Here is a 20363-nt window from a genome sequence, read left to right on the forward strand (position 1 = left end):
AGAGTTGGAGATCACGCGATCAGGCAGTACTCAGTACTTAGTCTGATTGATTGCCCCCCCCCCCCTCAAACAAAAAATATTTCTGAAGTGCTTTAGCCCCTTAAAGGGGTTGTCCACTACCGGACAACTGATGACCTATCCACCGGATAGTTCATCAGTATATCATTGGTGCGGGTCCGACTCCTGGACTCCGCACTGATCAGCTGCTCTGGAGGCCTGCGGGCATCGGATGTTATTGCACATTATGAAAATTTCCTCAGCCGGAAGCACTTGGCTCCGTACATTTACATTGCATAGCAGCCGTGCTGCAGAACTGCAGCTCTGCTCCTATTCACTTGAAAAGTGACTGCAGCCAACTGCTTCCGGCATGTACGTTCGGTGCTCGGAGGTAGCCGCAGTGGCTTAACGGTGTGTGGTTCTGGGGTCTGACACGCACCGATGATATACTGATGACCCATCCGGTGGATAGGTCATCCGTTTTCCTGTAGTGGACAACCCTTTCAATGACTAGGCCAATTTGCGTTTTTTCATTTTCATTTTTTCCTCTCCGCCTTTCAAAAGCCATAACTTTTACATTTTTTTCCTTGACATAGCCATATGAGGGCTTGTTTTTTGCGGAACAAGTTGTAGTTTTTCATGGCACCTTTTGTTGTACTGCATAATGTACTTGGAAGCTGAAAAAAAATATTTGTGTGGTAAAATGGGCAAAAAACAGAGGTTACGCAATTTTTTTGTGGGGTTTTGTTTTTACGGCGTCCATCCGGCTGTAAAAACTTTTTGTTTTACCACTTTTAGAAAAAAAAAATTTTTTGTCGCCATGTAGGCATATGTTTTTTGTATTTCTCCGTCAATTTAGCGATGTGAGGGGTTTTATTTTGCAGGGCGACCTGTTGTTTTTACCAATTCCATTCTGTGGTATATGCAACTTTTTTTTCGTATTTTTTATTTTTTACGGGGTTCACTGAGGGCGGTTAAACAATGCTATATTGGGATGTGGTGATAAGTTATGTTAACTTTTTGTATTTTTTTTAACATTACTTTAAGGGAAAAAAAATATATATATTTTTTTAACTTTCAATAATTTTTTTTTTTTGGGGAACATTAAAACCCTTTATTTAACAGTTTTTTTTTTAATTTTAAATAAAAAAAAATGTATTATTCGTTGGAGCGCTTGCATAATATAATTCAATACTAATTTACTGCAATATATCACTATACTGACGGTCTTCAGAGGCAGGGCTTTAAAGGAGTACAAAGATGGCAGACCTGGGGGCCTTTATTAGGCCCCCAGGCTGCCATTACGACCATCGGCACGATCGATCGCGTCTGAAGGGGGCGCTCCCCTCATTCTAACAATTTAAATGCCGTGGTCGTGATTTACCGTGGCGTTTAAGGTGTTAAATGGGCCGAATCAAAGTTATCTTTGATTCCGTCCATTGCAGTGAGGTGACGGCTGTATTACACAGCCATTACCCGCTGAGTATGGAGTACATTTAGCCTGTGAGCCCGCTCCATACTTCCCCTTAATGGCTACCGCGTGCATGTATGGGGTATGTCCTTAAGGGGTTCAATTATAACATTCTGGCTTCCTTCAGCCACCACAAGGGGCAGTTTAAGAGGTTACCGAATTTAACAAATACATTGAACTAGGGTTGGGAAATTCATCAAATTAATTGGGTTAATTTGTCCTTTCATTGAAGCACGATTATGATTTTGATTGACATTCAAATCGAAAATCATCTATAGGGTTGAAAAAAAATCAAGATTTTGTTTTTCGGCAAAATCGCCCAGCCCTACATTGAACTCCATAATAAAACCATATGCAGTAAGCTGCTAAATTCCCCCTAGTAGTGGCTGAAGGCAGACAGAATTGTCATTTACCTCTGTCCATGTAATGGATTTGGAACTCTTTATTAGGAAAACTCCGCTCCACCACTATAAAGATATAATGGGAAATGGACGTGCAGTTGAAAATCATTTTCAAAAAGTTGATAATATTATCAAATGCAAATGTCTGGTGTATTTCGGCACTGTATGGGAAAGCCAGCATTAGTCAGTCAGGCAATTATTATTGCTCTGTGTTGTTATCATGCACACTGGGAATAATTTGGTTGCAAGATATCGATATACAACAACTCGCCAATATCCATTACATTCTATAAGTCTTTAAAAAAAAAAAAAAAAGGGGTTGATATTCTGCCAATATCACAATAGTGGCGATGACTCTAAATGCACAAAAGGCGCCACATGTCTTGAATAGTTGTAATGTGAATGGCTCATTGTGCTGCGGAATTCTGTTGGCTTGAATGATGAAAGCGTTGTATTTTTCTCATTCCTTACAGAAACAGCAGCAGTGACATTTCATCGCATAAATGTTTTTGTTGCTGAAAACAACCTTTTTTTAAAAATTGATTTTATTTTTAGATATAGTATAGTCATATCCAGTATTAAACCTGTATATTCACTGTTAAGTTATTATTCGGAAGTCTATTATTCATATAATGTATATTTCTCAGGCGTTGTACACAGAAGATGCTCAGTTTTTCACTTAAAAGCTGCAATATGATTTATTTATTTATTAAGGCGCTCTAAAGATCTTTTGTTTCAGGCAACTCTTAGTAATTTGCCGATAAGGGCATTACAGATGGGGGAGGTTATAATCCGGACCCCCACTTTGTTTATTCTAGTGATCGCACAGTGCTTTTCCCATTGATTATAAGAGATTAAAAGGGCTACAACAGAAAGAAAACATTTATTCAGAAGGGACCTATGAACTGAGATAAAAAAAAATTGGTTCCAATGCATCTAATATGTAAAAGAAAATGAAATCAACTTTGCAATTGTTCTTAATTTAAAATCTTCTATAGTTTTGTTTCTCCATGGTAACAGACTACAACCTGTGTAGTCTGATCCAGCAGTCACACTCCCTTCCATTAATCCCCTACTTGCATAGATTTAGTAGGTAAGCAAGAAATTGAGGACAGATGGATATCATCAATATGACTGCAGGATCAGACTATACAGGTTGTGCTTATAGTCCATTACCATGGAGATGCATGGGTCTTCATAGGAGCTGCAGACACAAAGTGATAGGGGATTTCTAATTAAGGTTATTTGCAAAGTTGTTTCATTTTTAATTTTAGATGCATTGGAATAATAAAAAAATGAAAAATGACCAAATGGTGCCGTATTATTTTGTGAGAAACTTAATGAAGGGAAACTGAGAGTGATTTGGACCTCTGGGAATTAAAGGGTTGAGACTACGGAAAGATTTCGCTCACTAAGATTTTCCTTCTAAGTAATTATATAATGACTGTCTGAGAGACATACAGTATCATTGACCTATTACTGCCCTCCCAGATTGTTGGTTGTCTATGCCGGTTCCTCCGCTCTAAGCAGATATATGTACATGTCCGTCACAACGATCCAGCATTGTAACTTGTCCCCAGTTAATTTATAGGCTACTGTTTCATGTATATAAGATCAGCCTTTTCCTGCGAACTGTGATCAGGCAATGCGTGCAGTCTAATACAACAGTGATTTTTGTATAGCATATTTTTGACTTATAAGTGTCAACTATAAGTGCTTAATGCTAAAGCAAACTCCTTTTTGAGCATGTTCCAAATGTATACACCGAAGTCCATATTTCACCACCCGATGTTTATCGTAAAGCTTATGTAAAATTCTAATGTGTGTGTGTGTGTGTGTGTGTGTGTGTGTGTATGTATGTGTACATATATGTGTATATATACACTACCGTTCAAAAGTTTGGGGTCACTTAGAAATTTCCTTATTTTTGCAAGAAAAGCACAGTTTTTTTCAATGAAGATAACATTAAATTAATCAGAAATACACTCTATACATTGTTAATGTGCTAAATAACTATTCTAGCTGCAAACGTCTGGTTTTTAATGCAATATCTACATAGGTGTATAGAGGCCCATTTCCAGCAACCATCACTCCAGTGTTCTAATGGTACATTGTGTTTGCTAACTGTGTTAAAAGGCTAATGGATGATTAGAAAACACTTGAAAACCCTTGTGCAATTATGTTAGCACCGCTGTAAACAGTTTTGCTGTTTAGAGGAGCTATAAAACTGACCTTCCTTTGAGTTAGTTGAGAATCTGGAGCATTACATTTGTGGGTTCGATTAAACTCTCAAAATGGCTAGAAAAAGAGAGCTTTCATGTGAAACTCGACAGTCAATTCTTGTTCTTAGAAATGAAGGCTATTCCATGCGAGAAATTGTCAAGAAACTGAAGATTTCCTACAACGGTGTGTACTACTCCCTTCAGAGGACAGCACAAACAGGCTCTAACCAGAGTAGAAAGAGAAGTGGGAGTCCCCGCTGCACAACTGAGCAACAAGACAAGTACATTAGAGTCTCTAGTTTGAGAAATAGACGCCTCACAGGTCCTCAACTGGCAGCTTCATTAAATAGTACCCGCAAAAAGCCAGTGTCAAAGTCTACAGTGAAGAGGCGACTCCGGGATGATAGCCTTCAGGGCAGAGTGGCAAAGAAAAAGCCATATCTGAGACTGGCTAATAAAAGGAAAAGCTTAATATGGGAAAAAGCACACAGACATTGGACAGAGGAAGATTGGAAAAAAGTGTTATGGACAGGCGAATCGAAGTTTGAGGTGTTTGGATCACACAGAAGAACATTTGTGAGACACAGAACAACTGAAAAGATGCTGGAAGAGTGCCTGACGCCATCTGTCAAGCATTGATGGAGGTAATGTGATGGTCTGGGGTTGCTTTGGTTCTGGTAATGTGGGAGATTTGTACAAGGTAAAAGGGATTTTGAATAAGGAAGGCTATCACTCCATTTTGCAACGCCATGCCATACCCTGTGGACAGCACTTGATTGAAGCCAATTTCATCCTACAACAGGACAATGGCCCAAAGCACACCTCCAAATTATGCAAGAACTATTTAGGGAAGAAGCAGGCAGCTGGTATTCTATCTGTAATGGAGTGGCCAGCGCAGTCACCAGATCTCAACCCCATAGAGCTGTTGTGGGAGCAGCTTGACCGTATGGTACGCAAGAAGTGCCCATCAAGCCAATCCAACTTGTGGGAGGGGCTTCTGGAAGCATGGGGGGAAACTTCTCCCGATTACCTCAGCAAATTAACAGCTAGAATGCCAAAGGTCTGCAATGCTGTAATTGCTGCAAATGGAGCATTCTTTGACGAAAGCAAAGTTTGAAGGAGAAAATTATTATTTCAAATAAAAATCATTATTTCTAACCTTGTCAATGTCTTGACTATATTTTCTAGTCATTTTGCAATTTGATAAATATAAGTATGAGTTTTCATGGAAAACACAAAATTGTCTGGGTGACCCCAAACTTTTGAACGGTATAGTATGTATATGTGTGTGTGTATATATCTATATATATATATCTATCTATCTCGATCTATCGATCTCTATTCTATATATCTCTATTTGTTCTATTTAGAATCACACAGATGTTTAGTCATTTTAAGATGGTTTAACTTCGACTTTTATAAGAGACCCTGAACAAACAGGCCTGGACGGGTTCTAGGAAATCAATATACTTATTTATTAGTAGAAAATTTCAAGGGGAACAAATTGTAGAGCCGTGTTACCAAAGATGCCCCCAGGCAAGCTGGAAAATGCTTAATAATATTCTGATTTTAATAAAGTTTGACACATAGTCTCATGCCAGCTCCAAATAACACAAATATATCCCCATTCCCATCCCCCTCGGCGTATGTTCAAAGTGTGAACCCCTCAACCTTTGCCAGTGTCAGGATTGTGGTTTTATATTTAAGCTGATACCTGTGCATAGTATACGAGCTCGGTAGAGCATTGAAACTATTCATGTCCTGTATAACCAATGTCAAAGTCTTCATCTAATATTTCAGTACGCCTTGGTGCATGTTAATTTGACAAATGTAGCATATCTATCTTTTGGGGTTGCCAGTCGTGGAAAATCAACTGAACTACAATCTGCTTTATGGGAATTCTTAAAGGCTATGTACACCTTCTGAAAACACTTTATTTTTTTTAAATAAAAATATCTATCAGCGTGTTTGGTACAACGTTCTAATTTACACCTCTTCCCTGCTTTACCTAGCCCATTCAACCAGCGTATGAGTTAACACGACTGCAGTTTATATTCTATAATAGTCTTTATAGGGCTTGGTCCGCCATTAAATATCCTATTCATTGAACGATGTTTGCTATTTACATGCTGTTAAAAAAAAAACAAAACATGTTCCAGTGAAGTTATGACATATACGTGTATAGTACGGTATCACCTGGTGTTCTAAGTGTTTAGCACGTGTGCACGTCCACCTACTGAGCTGAGCACCAGTGAATACGCATGCTCGGTCACTCTTCCCACAGCCAGTTCTCTGCATAATAATCTTCTATTCAGAGCAGCCAATAGTCATCTTTCTGCCCTGCTTGTCAGGGCAGGAGCAGAGCCTTTGCAGTAGCATGGCATTATAGCTAAGAAGACTCCTTTTACAGGGGAAGTAAGAAGGGACTATATCATAAAGATACTGATTCTGCTCAGAGCCCCTCCCCCAGCAGCACAGATTAGCAGCAGCACTAATGGGGACATGTGTAACAAAAAATGATGAAAAGATCTATTTTTATGCTAGAAACACTGCAAATTACTTTAAAACCGCTAATAACCAGCCTTTCAGGACTTCTGGTATGAAAATGATTCATGAGTTAATCCCTTTAAGGGAATCTGTGATTGTAAAAGCCGCAAATTGGTTCACATGACATAATTTACAAAGCCCAGGGCTGGTCATTCAAAGTAGAAAATGTACGGACACGTGTGTATGCATATTATATTTTATGTTTAAACAAAACTGGAGCTGTTGGTTATTTGTATGTTCTGCCAACAAATTCCATAGCTTTTCATGTATGCTAAATTGATGAAAACTAAACGGGGAGATTTATGCTTAAGCCAGAGTACTTCAGAATACTTAAAGTAACGACAATGTAATCCATCAAGGATTCCTTAGCAAGTCACAAAGGCCTCTTTTTAATCTAATATTGCTCCATGTCTTTTTGTAAAAATATTTGCGTTCTTGCCAGACGGCATTTTTCTGTTGTACAGACTTCGGAAATCTTTCTTTGAAGGTCAGCGGATGTTTTGGAATTAATTAGAGAGTATGTTATTTTATTTGGAAATCTTTTTATATATGGTTGTAAAAGCTATTTTCCATGTTGGTGTAGGATTCATGATGGCCACACAAGTCTTATTACCGTCCTTGGGTTGACCCTAATCTATGTGATCTGATCACATATTGGCCACATTGTCCCTTTCACTTCTGTTCCCCACCCTTGCCAGCATGTATATCCAGAATTCCAGAATTGATCTCGAGGTATGCGGTACCGGAAAATCCCATTATTGCAATGTGTAGATGACTACCAAAAACCTGAAGACAAACACAAAAAATTCCACCCTGCAAAAAAAACAAACAAAAAAAAAAAAAATACCTGAAAACCCAATTTTCTTTGAACCTTTCTATGATTATTGGTTTAATTCCCCCAAACACTCGTTTGCTAATGTTGTAGGGCCTGAACGGAAGCCCCCTCTTTCCAGGGGCTCCATAGCAGGTGCATGGGCTGTCTCTATAATATGTAGGTGATTGTTCCTTTATATAATCGGTTTATTCAAGTGATTCAGTAGTGTTTCAGGTTATACAAAGCTTTTTATTTTCGTATAAGACCATCCAATTTTTTTACATCTAAATTTAGTTTTTTGGAGATCCCTGCTAGAAAATTTCTTTATGGTTCTCCATGGTCTACTGCAGGTTTTGCTATTGAAGGTCCTTCTCAGGCAAAGATAGAATGTGATGATCAGAGTGATGGATCGTGTGACGTCAAGTACTGGCCGAAGGAACCAGGTGAATATGCTGTTCACGTAATGTGTGACGATGAAGACATCAAGAACAGTCCATACATGGCTTACATCCAGCCTGCACATGGAGATTTTAGCCCAGATAAGGTGAGCTGTTTTAATGTACTTTTATCTCTTGAAGTTTTTGGTTAAAAATAGTACGGTTCTTCAAAGGCACAGAAATTTGTTATGACCCAAAGCCATTTCTCTAAATGATCCTTCGGAATGTACTCTTTGTCTGTTCCAGCTTCCTTTCTGTATTGTTGGTATATGTAAATTTACTTTAGGCTATAGGGCTGTAAAGGCCCTATTACACCGGCCAATTTTGGCCGGTGCAATGAGCACTGATCAACAAGACAGCTCGTTGATCAGCGCTCGTTGACTCCTGTCGTTACGTCGATCGTTCGTCCCCATACATCATTATCATGTCAGCAGCGCGTCTCCCTGTTTTACAGGTAGATGCGCTGCCAACAATGATAACATTTCAGTTTTTTAAAACGATATGATCAGCAGATGATCGAGTGTTTGCTCGTTCATCTGCTGATCGCTGCCCTGTTTACACAGGGCAATTATCGTCAGCAAACGTTCTATGAACGCTTGTCTGCCCTATAATTGCCCAGTGTAAAACACCCTTAAATTAATTGGTTCCTTACATAAAAGCATTGATCACTTTTTTTGAGTTATGTTACAACGAACTATGGTTTCCGGTGCTGCTTCGAAACAAATAAAAAATTAAAAGTCTCTTAAAGTATCTATAAACTTTTAATGGCTGATTAACCATATTAAAAAAAAAAACAGTAGTTAAAATGAAACTGGACAAAAATTGTTAATGGATAAATCCGATCAAGTAAGCTCATCAAACATAACCAAGGATTTTATTTCTGTATGGGGGTGCGGTTTTGGCAACATCAGCAGTGATGTTTATTCAGAATCATGACACTTCGCTAACACAATCCCGACATTACAGCACCGCATGCGTAATCTCGTTTTAAATGACAGTTTACAGCGTAATCTTGCGAGATTACGCTTGCTGTGCTGTAGTGTCGGGATTGTGTTAGCGAAGTGTCAGGATTCTGAATAGACATCACGTCCTGGCTGGAGGTAATGTATATTCATTATCAGGACACTGCAGTAACGTTAGTGTTTGTGTATGTAGCTGCACATAGCGATATAGCTATATCGCTATCTGCAGAGTAAATTAATGGAGAGAAGTGTATGACGCTGATTGGTCACTGATTGGTCAGCGTCATACACTCCTCTGTACAACGCCCACTTGGCCAAAAAGTAAAACACCCCCAGTTGTCCATTAAGATACTCATTAGCATAAAGCAAAAATAGGTCATAACTCCATCAAAAATGATGTTTTTTCGAAATAAAAAACTGCTGTAATCTACATTACAGCGCCGATCACATCATGTACAAGATAGGCCACTTATAATGTGGTGACAGAGCCTCTTTAAATGCTGCATTTGGTTTATTCCAAAAGTTAGGTTTTTCTGCCATAACTGTAGCCATATTTGATGCAAATGTAATCAGAGGCATACGGAGGGAACTTGGGAGCTTATTCGTTCTGTTTTACTATTGAGTTTTAGGTATATATTCAATGCAGTAGGCTCCCCTAGTAATGGATGGCGGAAGACAAAATTTATTTATCTAAAGGTGTTCTCAAATCCGAGATCACCCCTTTTTAAAATGCGCTTCTGGGACAATCGGTTGATCACTCCGGGTCTCACTCCAGTCACCTCCGGCAAATGGCTGATTTTGTTGGGGGAAGCTACTGCCAGTCAGACATTTCCCCTGCATACCGGCCATTTAGATGAAGAGTCATCCATGTAATACAAAGAAGTCTTCAATTCGCCAGAACGAGAACTGCTCATACAGCCGTACGGCTCATAGAGGGAGGTCCCAAGCGGAGATCCCTCTATGATGTCCATATGCCTTAACCCATGTGCATATGCCCTGTTATCTTCATGAGACAACCCCTTGAATTCTATGTATGTAGGAGATTTGGAGCTCTGTGTCATGAAAATGGAGCTCAGAGCCCTATAAAAAAAATAAATAAGAAATTGATGTTTAAAGGTGTAGGTTAGCTTTAACAATTCATTATTAAAGCTGTAAAGTTACTGGCTGATCCGCTGTCAGTATATAGAGGAAGCTGCTGAATTATGTGTTCTTAGATGGCTGGGCAGGAGTGGAGCCTCTAATGAATATTCCTCATCAGGAGTCATTTTCATTAGGAAACAGATGAAATTTGGAAGTATCACCGTGCAAGATATATAAAAGAAAATTCCACTGCTATATACTACACGGGTCTTGAAGATATTCTTCATATTTGGTGCCTAGCACATTCTCAAGTTCCCATTCTAGAACAGAGTTTACTACTTGCTGTGCCTAATACTTGACATGGGATTGCCTGAAGAGGATAGGACTCTGAATTTTGTTGAGGAAGATTAGTAAAGCGGTGTATGAGGATTTACTGACATAAATATTAATTGCTCCTTGAGCGAAGCCCCACTACAAGTAACATCTGTTGAGTTGTGTCTCACTTGTAAGCCAACGTCTATGCATTTCTAATGAAGCAAAGTTATAGACTTCAAGTTTTCCATGTGTGATGTCACCTGCGCCTGTGGGGAATAGGAATGTTTTTTCATAAAATCTTTACATTGTATATTGCAAATCTTACACGTACAGCTAACTGAGCAACGCGCTGCTAATCTCACCTCCGAGACAGAAAAAGTTTTGGAAAGGTCTCGACTAGAACTCGCTGACACCCCCGTCTGTAACGTAATTCTTTTGCCAAACGCAGGTTTCCAGTAAAGCATTAAATTGTCAGCTACCTTGCAACCTGTAGATGATTTCATTATAACATTTACAGTGTAGATTCCTTCTATTTAGAAAGGAATCGGATATCACATCAGATGACCACAAAGAACAACATTTATTATCTCTTTGAGGAGTCCTCTTCATAGAGTTATGGGCCATTTCTCTGTTTCCGAGGGAAGCCGGGGAAAGCGCTGTATAGAAGTTGCAATTTCTGAAATATTAGTTGTTACCCAGCTTTCGTAGAAATAGATGAAAATTTCTGTTAAACTATTTCTTAGTTGTAGAATACCTATGAAGACCTATATAGACAACAATACTAGAAGTGTAAATAACCATAGTACAAGTAAAGCACTAACCAATATCAAAATAATATCTTTATTTGGAAAATATTTAAAAACATACATAGACCATCACATACAATATAAAATAACACATGATAAAAATGTGGTAGTGGTCTCTAGGAGCAACAAATGTATCATATTATACATCCATGGAATCAAACAGTGTATTGTCAAGGTATTGACCATACTTTACAAGAATACCTCAACAGTTAACGGTTTTTAAAATTTTTATTATGTGTTTTATATTGTATGTGATGGTCTATGTATGTTTTTAAATATTTTCCAAATAAAGATATTTTTTTGATATTGGTTAGTGCTTTACTTGTACAATGGTTATTTACACTTCTAGTATTGTTGTCTATACATATCTTCATAGGTATTCTATATCCAGTATTGAGGAATATGGATGTTATTCCTGAAACAGGTTTTCTGTTTGGCCTGGACTTTATAGGTATTGATATTTCTTAGTTGTATCTATTTCTGTGAGGCCCAATGTGGCCCCATTATTGTTCCCACATGGTATGTAGATGACATTAGGTGAATGATTAAATGAAAAAATGGCTGAGGAGGATCTTGAAAGGGAACCTGTCACCAGCATTTCACCTATTGAACTCTACTCACCCCTCGCTGGCCACTGCCGTCAATAGTTAATTGCCGTTATCCCCCCCTCCTAAACTCCTCCTCCGACCGTAAATAACGGTCTGCAAACATTTTGCACCTATTATGGTAATAATCCGGTAGTCTCATTCGTTCCTCTTTTTATGCCCGCCCACCGCTAAAAACTGGCCCTCCCTGAATGCTGTCAATTAAAAGTAAGCTGTCACTCAAAAGTAAGGAGGCGGGATTAACTCGGAAAGGCTTGAGGAAGGAAGATATGACTCTTTTCAAATGAAGTTATGACTCTTTTATGCTCATTAGCATACGGTGCTGGAACACTAACAAACTGAATACTAGAGTGACAGAGCTTACTTAGAAGATAATTATAGGTTATATAAAAATTATTTTTCACCAACTTCCACCAGGTATTGCTGGTTTAATAGGTGAAATGCTGGTGGCAGGTTCCCTTTAAGTTGTGTTCTTTTGACAATCCCTTATTGTTAGAAGGGCTACCCGGAAATAAACTGATCATAGGATATCCTGATGCTGGGACACCCAGCATTTGGCAGTAATCTGCAAGGAGACTTGGCAATAAGTGTTCAATTCTCCTGCAGTGCCACTGCTGGAGAAATAAAGAATTACACAGGTGGGTCCTCCAGAAAGGGAGACATTTTATTTGTAGTTGCTCTTGCTAATTGATGGTGGTTATTTATGAGGGACCCCCTCCAACAGAGTATTTAAAAATGGGTTTTCTAACCCAGATAAACCCTTCTTCTTTTTTCTTTTTTTTTTATAGCATAGGATGACCCAATAACTAAATTGGTGTTTATGTTGTATAGTTTAATGAGCAGCATCTACAAGAGAATGAATTAGAAAAACAAAAATACTTCTGAAAGCACTTTTTGGAATTTTATTTTGCAGGTCAAAGCATATGGTCCTGGACTGGAGAAATCTGGATGCATTGTTAATAATCCAGCAGAATTTTATGTTGATCCAAAAGATGCTGGAACGGCACCGCTAAAAATCTTTGCTCAGGTAAATCTAAATATAGGACAAGCTCAATAAAAAATGCAAGCACTGAAAAGGGGGATAACGACTGAAGTTTAAGGAATTCCAGGCAGATGAATTGACCTCTGGTGGAGACCTCCTGGGTATAATGGCTCACTGTGCTCCACTGACTGTGGGGTCTCAGCTTGAAATCTCGCTGAGCTTCTCTTGGCGACCACACAATCCCAGGCAGGCTGAACTTCTTTCCATCAAACTAAATGACTCCACTTGGCAGCTCCCTCCTGGAATGGCTGCACATTACACACCAACACAATATATGCTGACTCTGTCCTTTTTCTCAAAAAAATAAAATGATGAAACTATAAAACTGTAGACTTAGAAAGCATTAGAAAAATAGATGAGGACTGAGACATACGTGGACCCGACTGACGCAAGTAAAAACATATGTTCTGATTCATTTCCACTTATACCGGGTTTTAACATTTATTTTTAACAGGATGTTGAAGGCAATCCTGTGGAGATCAACACAAAGTCTAAACCAGACGGGACATATGTCTGCTCATACAATCCTGTAAAGCCCATTAAACATACTATTGCTGTCACATGGGGTGGTGTTGGTGTACCCAACAGCCCATTCAGGGTAAGTATTATTTTAGATAGAATTTTTTATTTTTTTTAACTTTTTGGATTAATTTAATATTTTATATAATTTCCATAATCCAATAATCATTGTATGCTATATTACTTACATGTCAACAAAAATAGAAAATTTTGGCCCTTACAAAATGGCGACACTTTAAAAATGCAGATTTACATTATGGGTGTGCAACTATGGAAATCAGCCTTCATCTCTGGGATCCTGGGTGAGCAGGTCCTGCGTTGAGAGTATGTTCTCGATACAAGCCTTTCTGCAGACTGGTGGCAGACAACACTGGTCTCTACAAGAATAGTGAGCTCTGGTGTAGTCACCCTCTTACTGCAGCTCTTGTTGCTAGGAAACAGGTCTAACCTATTTACTTTAGTTATTGACACATTTGTATTTTCTATACATTCTAGCAATGTATAAACTTCTAAGGCCTCATGCACACGCGGGCCGTGCACATGGCCGCGTGCATTAATTTCTATGAGCCTGGACCATAAAACACGGCTGTAATAAGACATGCCCGTTCTTTTTGCGGTCCAGGCTCCTGGGCCATGCACGGACCGTGGAAACTACGGTCGTGTGCATGGGCCCATTGAAATGAATGGGGCCACAATTCACCCGCAGATTTGCGGCCGCAAAAATACGTTCGTGTGCATGGGGCCTAAGGCCCCATGCACACGAACGTGCTTTTGCGGCCTCAATTCCCCCGAAAATCCACGGGAGAATTGCGGCCCTATTCATTCCTATGAGGTCATGCACACAACCGTGGTTTCCACGGTCCGTGCATGGCCCAGGAGCCTGGACCGCAGAAAGAAAGGACATGTCTTATTACGGCCGTGTTCTGCGGTCCGGGCTCATAGAAAATAATGGACGCGGCCATGTGCACGGCCCGCGATTTGCAGGCAGCTCGTGGGTGACACTCCGCTTCTGGCCAACCCGAAAATCATGGCCGTGCACATGGCTACGGTCGTGTGCATGAGGCCTTAGAAATATAATTGGCTATAAACTGAGATATAATAGATTTACATGTTCAAGCAGTCTAATATACCACCAGTTTATTACTGAAATGGTTTGCTTGGATAAGAAAACTCTTAGGGCATTCGGAATCCATAAACGTGGTTCCCCTGGTGACTACCTCCCTCCCAGTCAGAGCCAAGAGCTCTTGCTCTGGGGGACCTGGCATGTCCATGCATGATACACGGGAGCCATTACTTTCAATGAATGCCATGTAACTCTTCAATACACCTGCAGCTTTGCTGCGGAGAACATAAGTACTTGCTGTTTGCTTCCCAGGAGGGTCTGAGCTAAGTGCAGAGGCTGAGGTTGAAGGACAAGCATAACGGCCCAAATGTACCCTGGAAACTAGCTATACCAAATTTTTCTCTTAGAGTTTCCCTTTATTTCACTGCTGATCATGAAAGTACAGCCATAAAGATAATGTTAAAATATAAAATCCTTAAAAAAATTGTGTTACAGTAGTATACCTTGTTTTCAATAAGGAACTTTGAACAAACAACTTGAAATGGTCTTCTCAGTAGAGAATCTGTGATGGGGTTAATTAGGTAAGTGATTAGATAAAAGGATTGTACAGGACTAGAAAAACAGGTCTGCTTTTTTTTTTTTTCAAAACAGCGCCACATCTGTCTACAGGTTGTGTGTGGTATTGCAGCTCTGCCCCATTCACTTCAATGGAGCAGAGTTGCAATACCAAACACAACCCTCGAACAGGTGTGGCACTGTTTCTGAAATGCAGCCATTTTTTTTTTAATCCTGTACAATTTCTTTAAGCACAGATAATTCATCCTTCTTGTGTGGGGAGTCGTGCTGCAATCATTCACACAGCATAGCATGAACTAGGCAATCAATGCAGGGACTTTTTATTTTTTTACATTTTTTAAGAAATGCTATTGTATATCAACATGTCGCTATTGACTAACGAATTATATGTGGGGATAGAGAGTCTCTTAAATTCTCACTTCTATTTCATGAGAAACAACTTCTCTGTTTATTAACTAGGTGAATATTGGACAAGGCAGTCATCCACAAAATGTGAAAGTTTTTGGCCCTGGTGTAGAGAAGACTGGTCTAAAAGCAAATGAACCAACTCACTTTACAGTGGATTGTACAGAGGCCGGGGAAGGTAATTGATCTGCTCTTGACCTGCTGCACCTGTTTTGATTTTCCTCTCTGACTAAGATGCTTATCTAAAGAAAAAATAATAATTTTTTCCCCCTCTATTTTTGTCTGAGTAAGGCCGGATTCACAGCTACAGAGCGCTACATACAGTTGGTTATTAGTTAGATTCAAAGATGTCAATAGGCATTGGCCCCGATACCCCTGAAGACGCTACATTGTCCTATTGACATCTTTGAATCTAACTAATAACCAACTGTATGTAGCGCTCTGTAGCTGTGGTACTTAACCCTTTCTAGACAGAGCTCTCACGTCTGCCACTGTGCTAATTGCTGTCAGAAATGGACATTAACTTTTACATTTCATGTAGTCTGTCCTTGTTGCAAATCGAATAAAGACTTTTTTATTTTTACTCTTTAAATAATAGTTGGAAAACAGGGCTCATTTCTGCCGGCAGGCAGCCCCTTTTTTTGAATTTAACTGTTTCACGCCCACCAACTATTTAGGTCCGCTCCATTGTATTTATTGCATTCGTGATTTTCACGCACCCATTGACTTCAATGGGTGCGTGATGCGCGAAATACGCTCAAAGAACGGACATGTCGTGAGTTTTTCGCTGTGGACTCACGCAGCGTAAAAATTACGCACCTGTCTGCACGGCCCCATAGACTAATATAGGTCCGTGTGACGCGCGTGAAAATCACTCGTCTTGTACGGACGTATATCCCGTTCGTCTGAATAAGCCCTAAGACTGAGTTCTTTGCAGGCAGAAAATTCGGCCCTTAAATTCCGTTTGGAATTTTGAGGCAGATTTTGATCTGCCTGCACGCCATTTGCAGCATGGCGTTTTTCGCTCGCGCCCATTGAGCGCCACGGGCAAAAACCCAGCGAAATATGCTTTCTCTGCCTCCCATTGATGTCAATGGGTGGTCAGAGGCGTAAACGCCCAAAGATAGGGCATGTCGCGTCTTTTTCCTGCGAGCGTTTTTTACCGCTAGCGGGGAAAAAAACGCCTCAGCCTCCCATTGAAATCAATGGGTGCCATTTTCGGACGTTTTTTGGCGCGTTTTCCGACACTGTTTCCTCGTCAAAAAACTCTGTGTGAACAGGGCCTAAGGCCTTAAGCTCCTCCATGAAACTGTATCCATCTACTTGTAGTGTACACCAAGCAAGCAATGTATAATTTCACCAGTGGGTGTCAGTGTAGTTTCTGTTCATGGTTTAATTTGACCTCCGAAGAGCAAACCATATGGCAGCTTCCATTTTATTTCCCTGCTGTACCATAGAAATGTAGTGAAGATTAAACATTCTTAGAAACAGTATGAAATGCAAATTAATAGTAAATATTCACTGACGTGTAAGGTGGCTGAGAATCTGTATGGTTTTTTTTCAGGTGATGTTAGTGTTGGAATTAAATGTGATGCCCGTGTGTTAAGTGATGAAGAGGAGGACATTGATTTTGATATCATCCCAAATGCAAATGACACATTTACGGTTAAATACATGCCCCCCGGTGCTGGACGGTACACCATTAAAGTTCTCTTTGCTGCAGAGGTGAGTGCTTTACGGGGCTATGTAATACAGCAATGTTCTTCCACAAGCTTGTCTCAAAATTTTATGTCATTTAGAGCCGAAAAGCTTTAGGTGCCTCAAAAGCCAAGAGCAATATTGATGTGTGTTTGAATGTTTCTTAGAAAGAAATGCTACATTTATCTTGGCGTGTCACAAAAAGTTGAAAATATTTTTGAACTTTATCGTTCTAATAAAAAGTAGCACAAACTAAATGCAGGGCTTAGTTCAAGGGTGTAAACAAAAAAAGAATAATTGTTGACTTTATTAGACCGACAACTCCAGGAGGCATTTTTTCTTTTTATAGAAATAACTTCAGTGAATAACACAAAAAATGGCAGCCTAGCTCCCTGGATTTGTCCTGTCCTGAATTAAAAGGGTTTTCCAGTATTAGAAGAAAAAAGTTTTGCGATTTGCCCATGGGCTGTGTCTAGTATTGCAGCATTCAAGTAAATGGGGCTAAGCTGCAATACCAGACTCGGCCCATGGACAAGAGTAGCGCTGTTTCTGGAAAGAAACCGGGCCTTTTACTAATCTCATAAAACCCTTTTAATGATAAAAGGCCATGGCTACATAACGGCTTTTGGTCGCCAGGAAGTTGTGAAAAAATCATGCCTATGATTTTTCCTATGATTTATCTGAATTATTTTTTTTATTAAGGAAAATGCTTTTGAATGTTGACTGTATTTGACATTTTGTTCTTTATCAGTGCATAAGAAAATAGTAATAGTAATTTTTTGTGTGTTTTTTTTTTCTCTCCACTAGGAAATCCCATCTAGCCCATTCAGAATTAAAGTTGACCCCTCACATGATGCTAGCAAGGTGAAGGCTGAAGGTCCAGGGCTTAATAAATCTGGTATGTATAGAGGATGCAAAATGTGAATAGTCTATTAAATATTGGGCATCGATTTATCAGCGTAATATAGCTGTTGGATTGTTAATCAGCTGTTGAAGGGGTTGTCTGAAATTAGAATAAAGGGGTCTACCTTATAGAAACAGCGCCACTCTTGGGCTGTGTCTGGTATTGCAGCTCAGTCCCATTCACTTGAATGCTGCATTAACAGACACAGCCCATGTGCTCAGATCTGGTTATGTTAAACACTATATATATCTTTTATTCTTAAGGTGTTGAAAATGGAAAGCCCACACACTTTACCATCTTTACCAAAGGAGCAGGAAAAGCCCCTGTTGATGTCAAGTTCAATGGATCCTCCCCAGGAGATGCCGTGAAAGATTTTGAAATTATCGATAACTATGATTACTCCCACACCATCCGATACACTCCAGTCCAACAGGTATTCATGACCTGTGAATGTATATTGTACTTTTTTTTGTATTCTGATAAGGACTTTGTCTTAGAACTCATGTAAAAAAAGCCATGCGTTTGGATGCCCCTGGCCCCTGGCAGGGCTACAAAGGAGACTGTCAGAATCACGATGTACTGCAATACATTAGTATTGCAGTATATCATGCGAGCGATCCAACGATCGCTGCTTCAAGTCCCCTAGGGGAACTATAAAAAAAAAGTCAAAAAAAGTCAAAGATTTTTATAATGTTACAAAAAAAAAAATATTGAAAGTTAAAAAAAAAAACCTTTTCCAATTTTTTGCCCTAAAGCAATGTTAAAAAAATAAAAGTTAACATAACTGGTATCGCCGCGTCCATAAAAGTCAGAACTATCACAATATAGCGTATCTTAACCCGCTCTGGGAGCGAAGTAAAAAAAATATATATATAAAACTTGAAAATTGATGTTTTTTGGTCACCTTAGCGCTCCAAAAAAAGGAATAAAAAGTCACATGTATCCCAAAATGGTATCGGTGAAAACTACAGCTCGCCTTGCAAAAGCCCTTACACCTCTAAATTGATGGAAAAATAAATAAAAAAGTTATGGCTCTCAGGATATGGCGACACAATTTTTTTTTTTTAGCATATCGTTTTATTTTAAAAAAAGTGATAAAACATAAAGCAAAACATATAGATTTAGTATTGCCGTAATCGTATCAACCTGTAGAATGTGAATATGTAGTTTTTAACGCCTGATGGATGCCGTAAAAACAAATCCCCCAAAAACGGTTCTAACCGCTGTGTTTTGCCCCACAAATATATATTTTTTTCAGATTCCCAGTACATTATGCAGTACAATAAATGGTGCCATGAAAAAACACATATTCTCCCGCATAAAACAAGCCCTCAAATGGGTATGTCGATGAAGAAATAGAAAAGTTATGGCTTTTGGAAGGCAGGGAGGGAAAAATGAAAAACCTCAAATTGGCCTGGTCTTTAAGGTGTTAATAGACTGAAGGTTGGAGTAAACTCGGACACATTTATTAAGAGCCAAAAGCCTCCTAATAAATGAGTCGCATCCTTCAGCCAGGCCGTGTGCCACATTTGTGGAGCAATGACCGCAGGCCATGTGCCATATATGTCCCCCTTCGGCCAAAAAACTCAAAAACCACATACTCCCCTCAGCGCTCCTCTTCTCCCCTCTCTGGCTCCTTCATCATTCCAGCGCTGCTCATACAAGGACCTGACGCTGCTCAGTGCTGCGTCGCATACAACGTCCTGATGCTGCCCGGCATCGTTGTGTTGTATGAGCTGCACCAGAGTGATGAGGGAGCCGTAGGAGAGAAGCAGATTAGAGAGTATAACTTTTTATTTAACTGTCCAATGGAAGGGCCGGGTAGTCTGGTCGGGGGGTGGCAAGGTGGGGGCCCAGTGTTACGCCCCATATAGTGAAATCTACATCAGCTATAAGCAGACCTACATTTCAACTATAATTTATGGCAGTTTTCTTGCATGAATTATAATAAATTTGGTGGCCATGCCCATTTCCTTAGGTCACTCCCCCCTCTTCCCAAAAAAGTGGCGGGGTGGCGCAAAAAAACAAGAAGCTGGCGTAGATTTTCTAGTCCCTTTTGCAACTTTTCTACTTGAGAAAACTGGTGTAGAAAGGTTGATGAATTACACCCGATGTATGTAGGCGCTCTCCTATTTTTCTATAGATATTAAACGAAGATCCGGCCGCAGCATTTTTTTACAGAATATGTTCTTAAAAACTGTGTATGAGCACCATCACACTATACTGCCTGTGCTTTACTTGGGTAAATGCTCCACCTGTGCCCACAGTTGTAGTTTCAATGGTGAAGGATACTAAAGCATCAAGGCTTACAAAACTTACTTGAACTTTATTCACCATAGCACAAATACATCCGGTATATGCAGTGTTTCTGCTTGACAGTGACTTTTATGTAAGCCAAGCCATGTATTTTAAAGGGGTTGTCTGTTAAACAAGGCAATGGAGGTGAATGATGAAGATGTATCCAGCACTCGGTATAAAAGGTAAATGGTTTATTAGGTC

At 39.5% G+C, this 20363-nt stretch overlaps 1 protein-coding gene across 4 annotated transcripts in view; it reads left to right on the forward strand.

Moving 5' to 3' along the window:
- Positions 1–20363, forward strand: part of FLNB (filamin B) — a 177627-nt gene that overhangs the window by 100847 nt on the left and 56417 nt on the right. For all 4 annotated transcript variants that reach the window (XM_075833935.1, XM_075833937.1, XM_075833938.1 and 1 more), the window contains exons 12-18: positions 7803–7996; positions 12571–12684; positions 13154–13297; positions 15317–15440; positions 16827–16987; positions 17768–17858; positions 18128–18297. In XM_075833935.1, coding sequence (XP_075690050.1) covers positions 7803–7996; positions 12571–12684; positions 13154–13297; positions 15317–15440; positions 16827–16987; positions 17768–17858; positions 18128–18297 — 998 coding nt within the window. The remainder of the gene's footprint in view (positions 1–7802; positions 7997–12570; positions 12685–13153; positions 13298–15316; positions 15441–16826; positions 16988–17767; positions 17859–18127; positions 18298–20363) is intronic.

The sequence above is a fragment of the Rhinoderma darwinii genome, chromosome 7 (genome assembly GCF_050947455.1).
Source record: "Rhinoderma darwinii isolate aRhiDar2 chromosome 7, aRhiDar2.hap1, whole genome shotgun sequence".
Classification (NCBI taxonomy): Eukaryota; Metazoa; Chordata; class Amphibia; order Anura; family Rhinodermatidae; genus Rhinoderma; species Rhinoderma darwinii.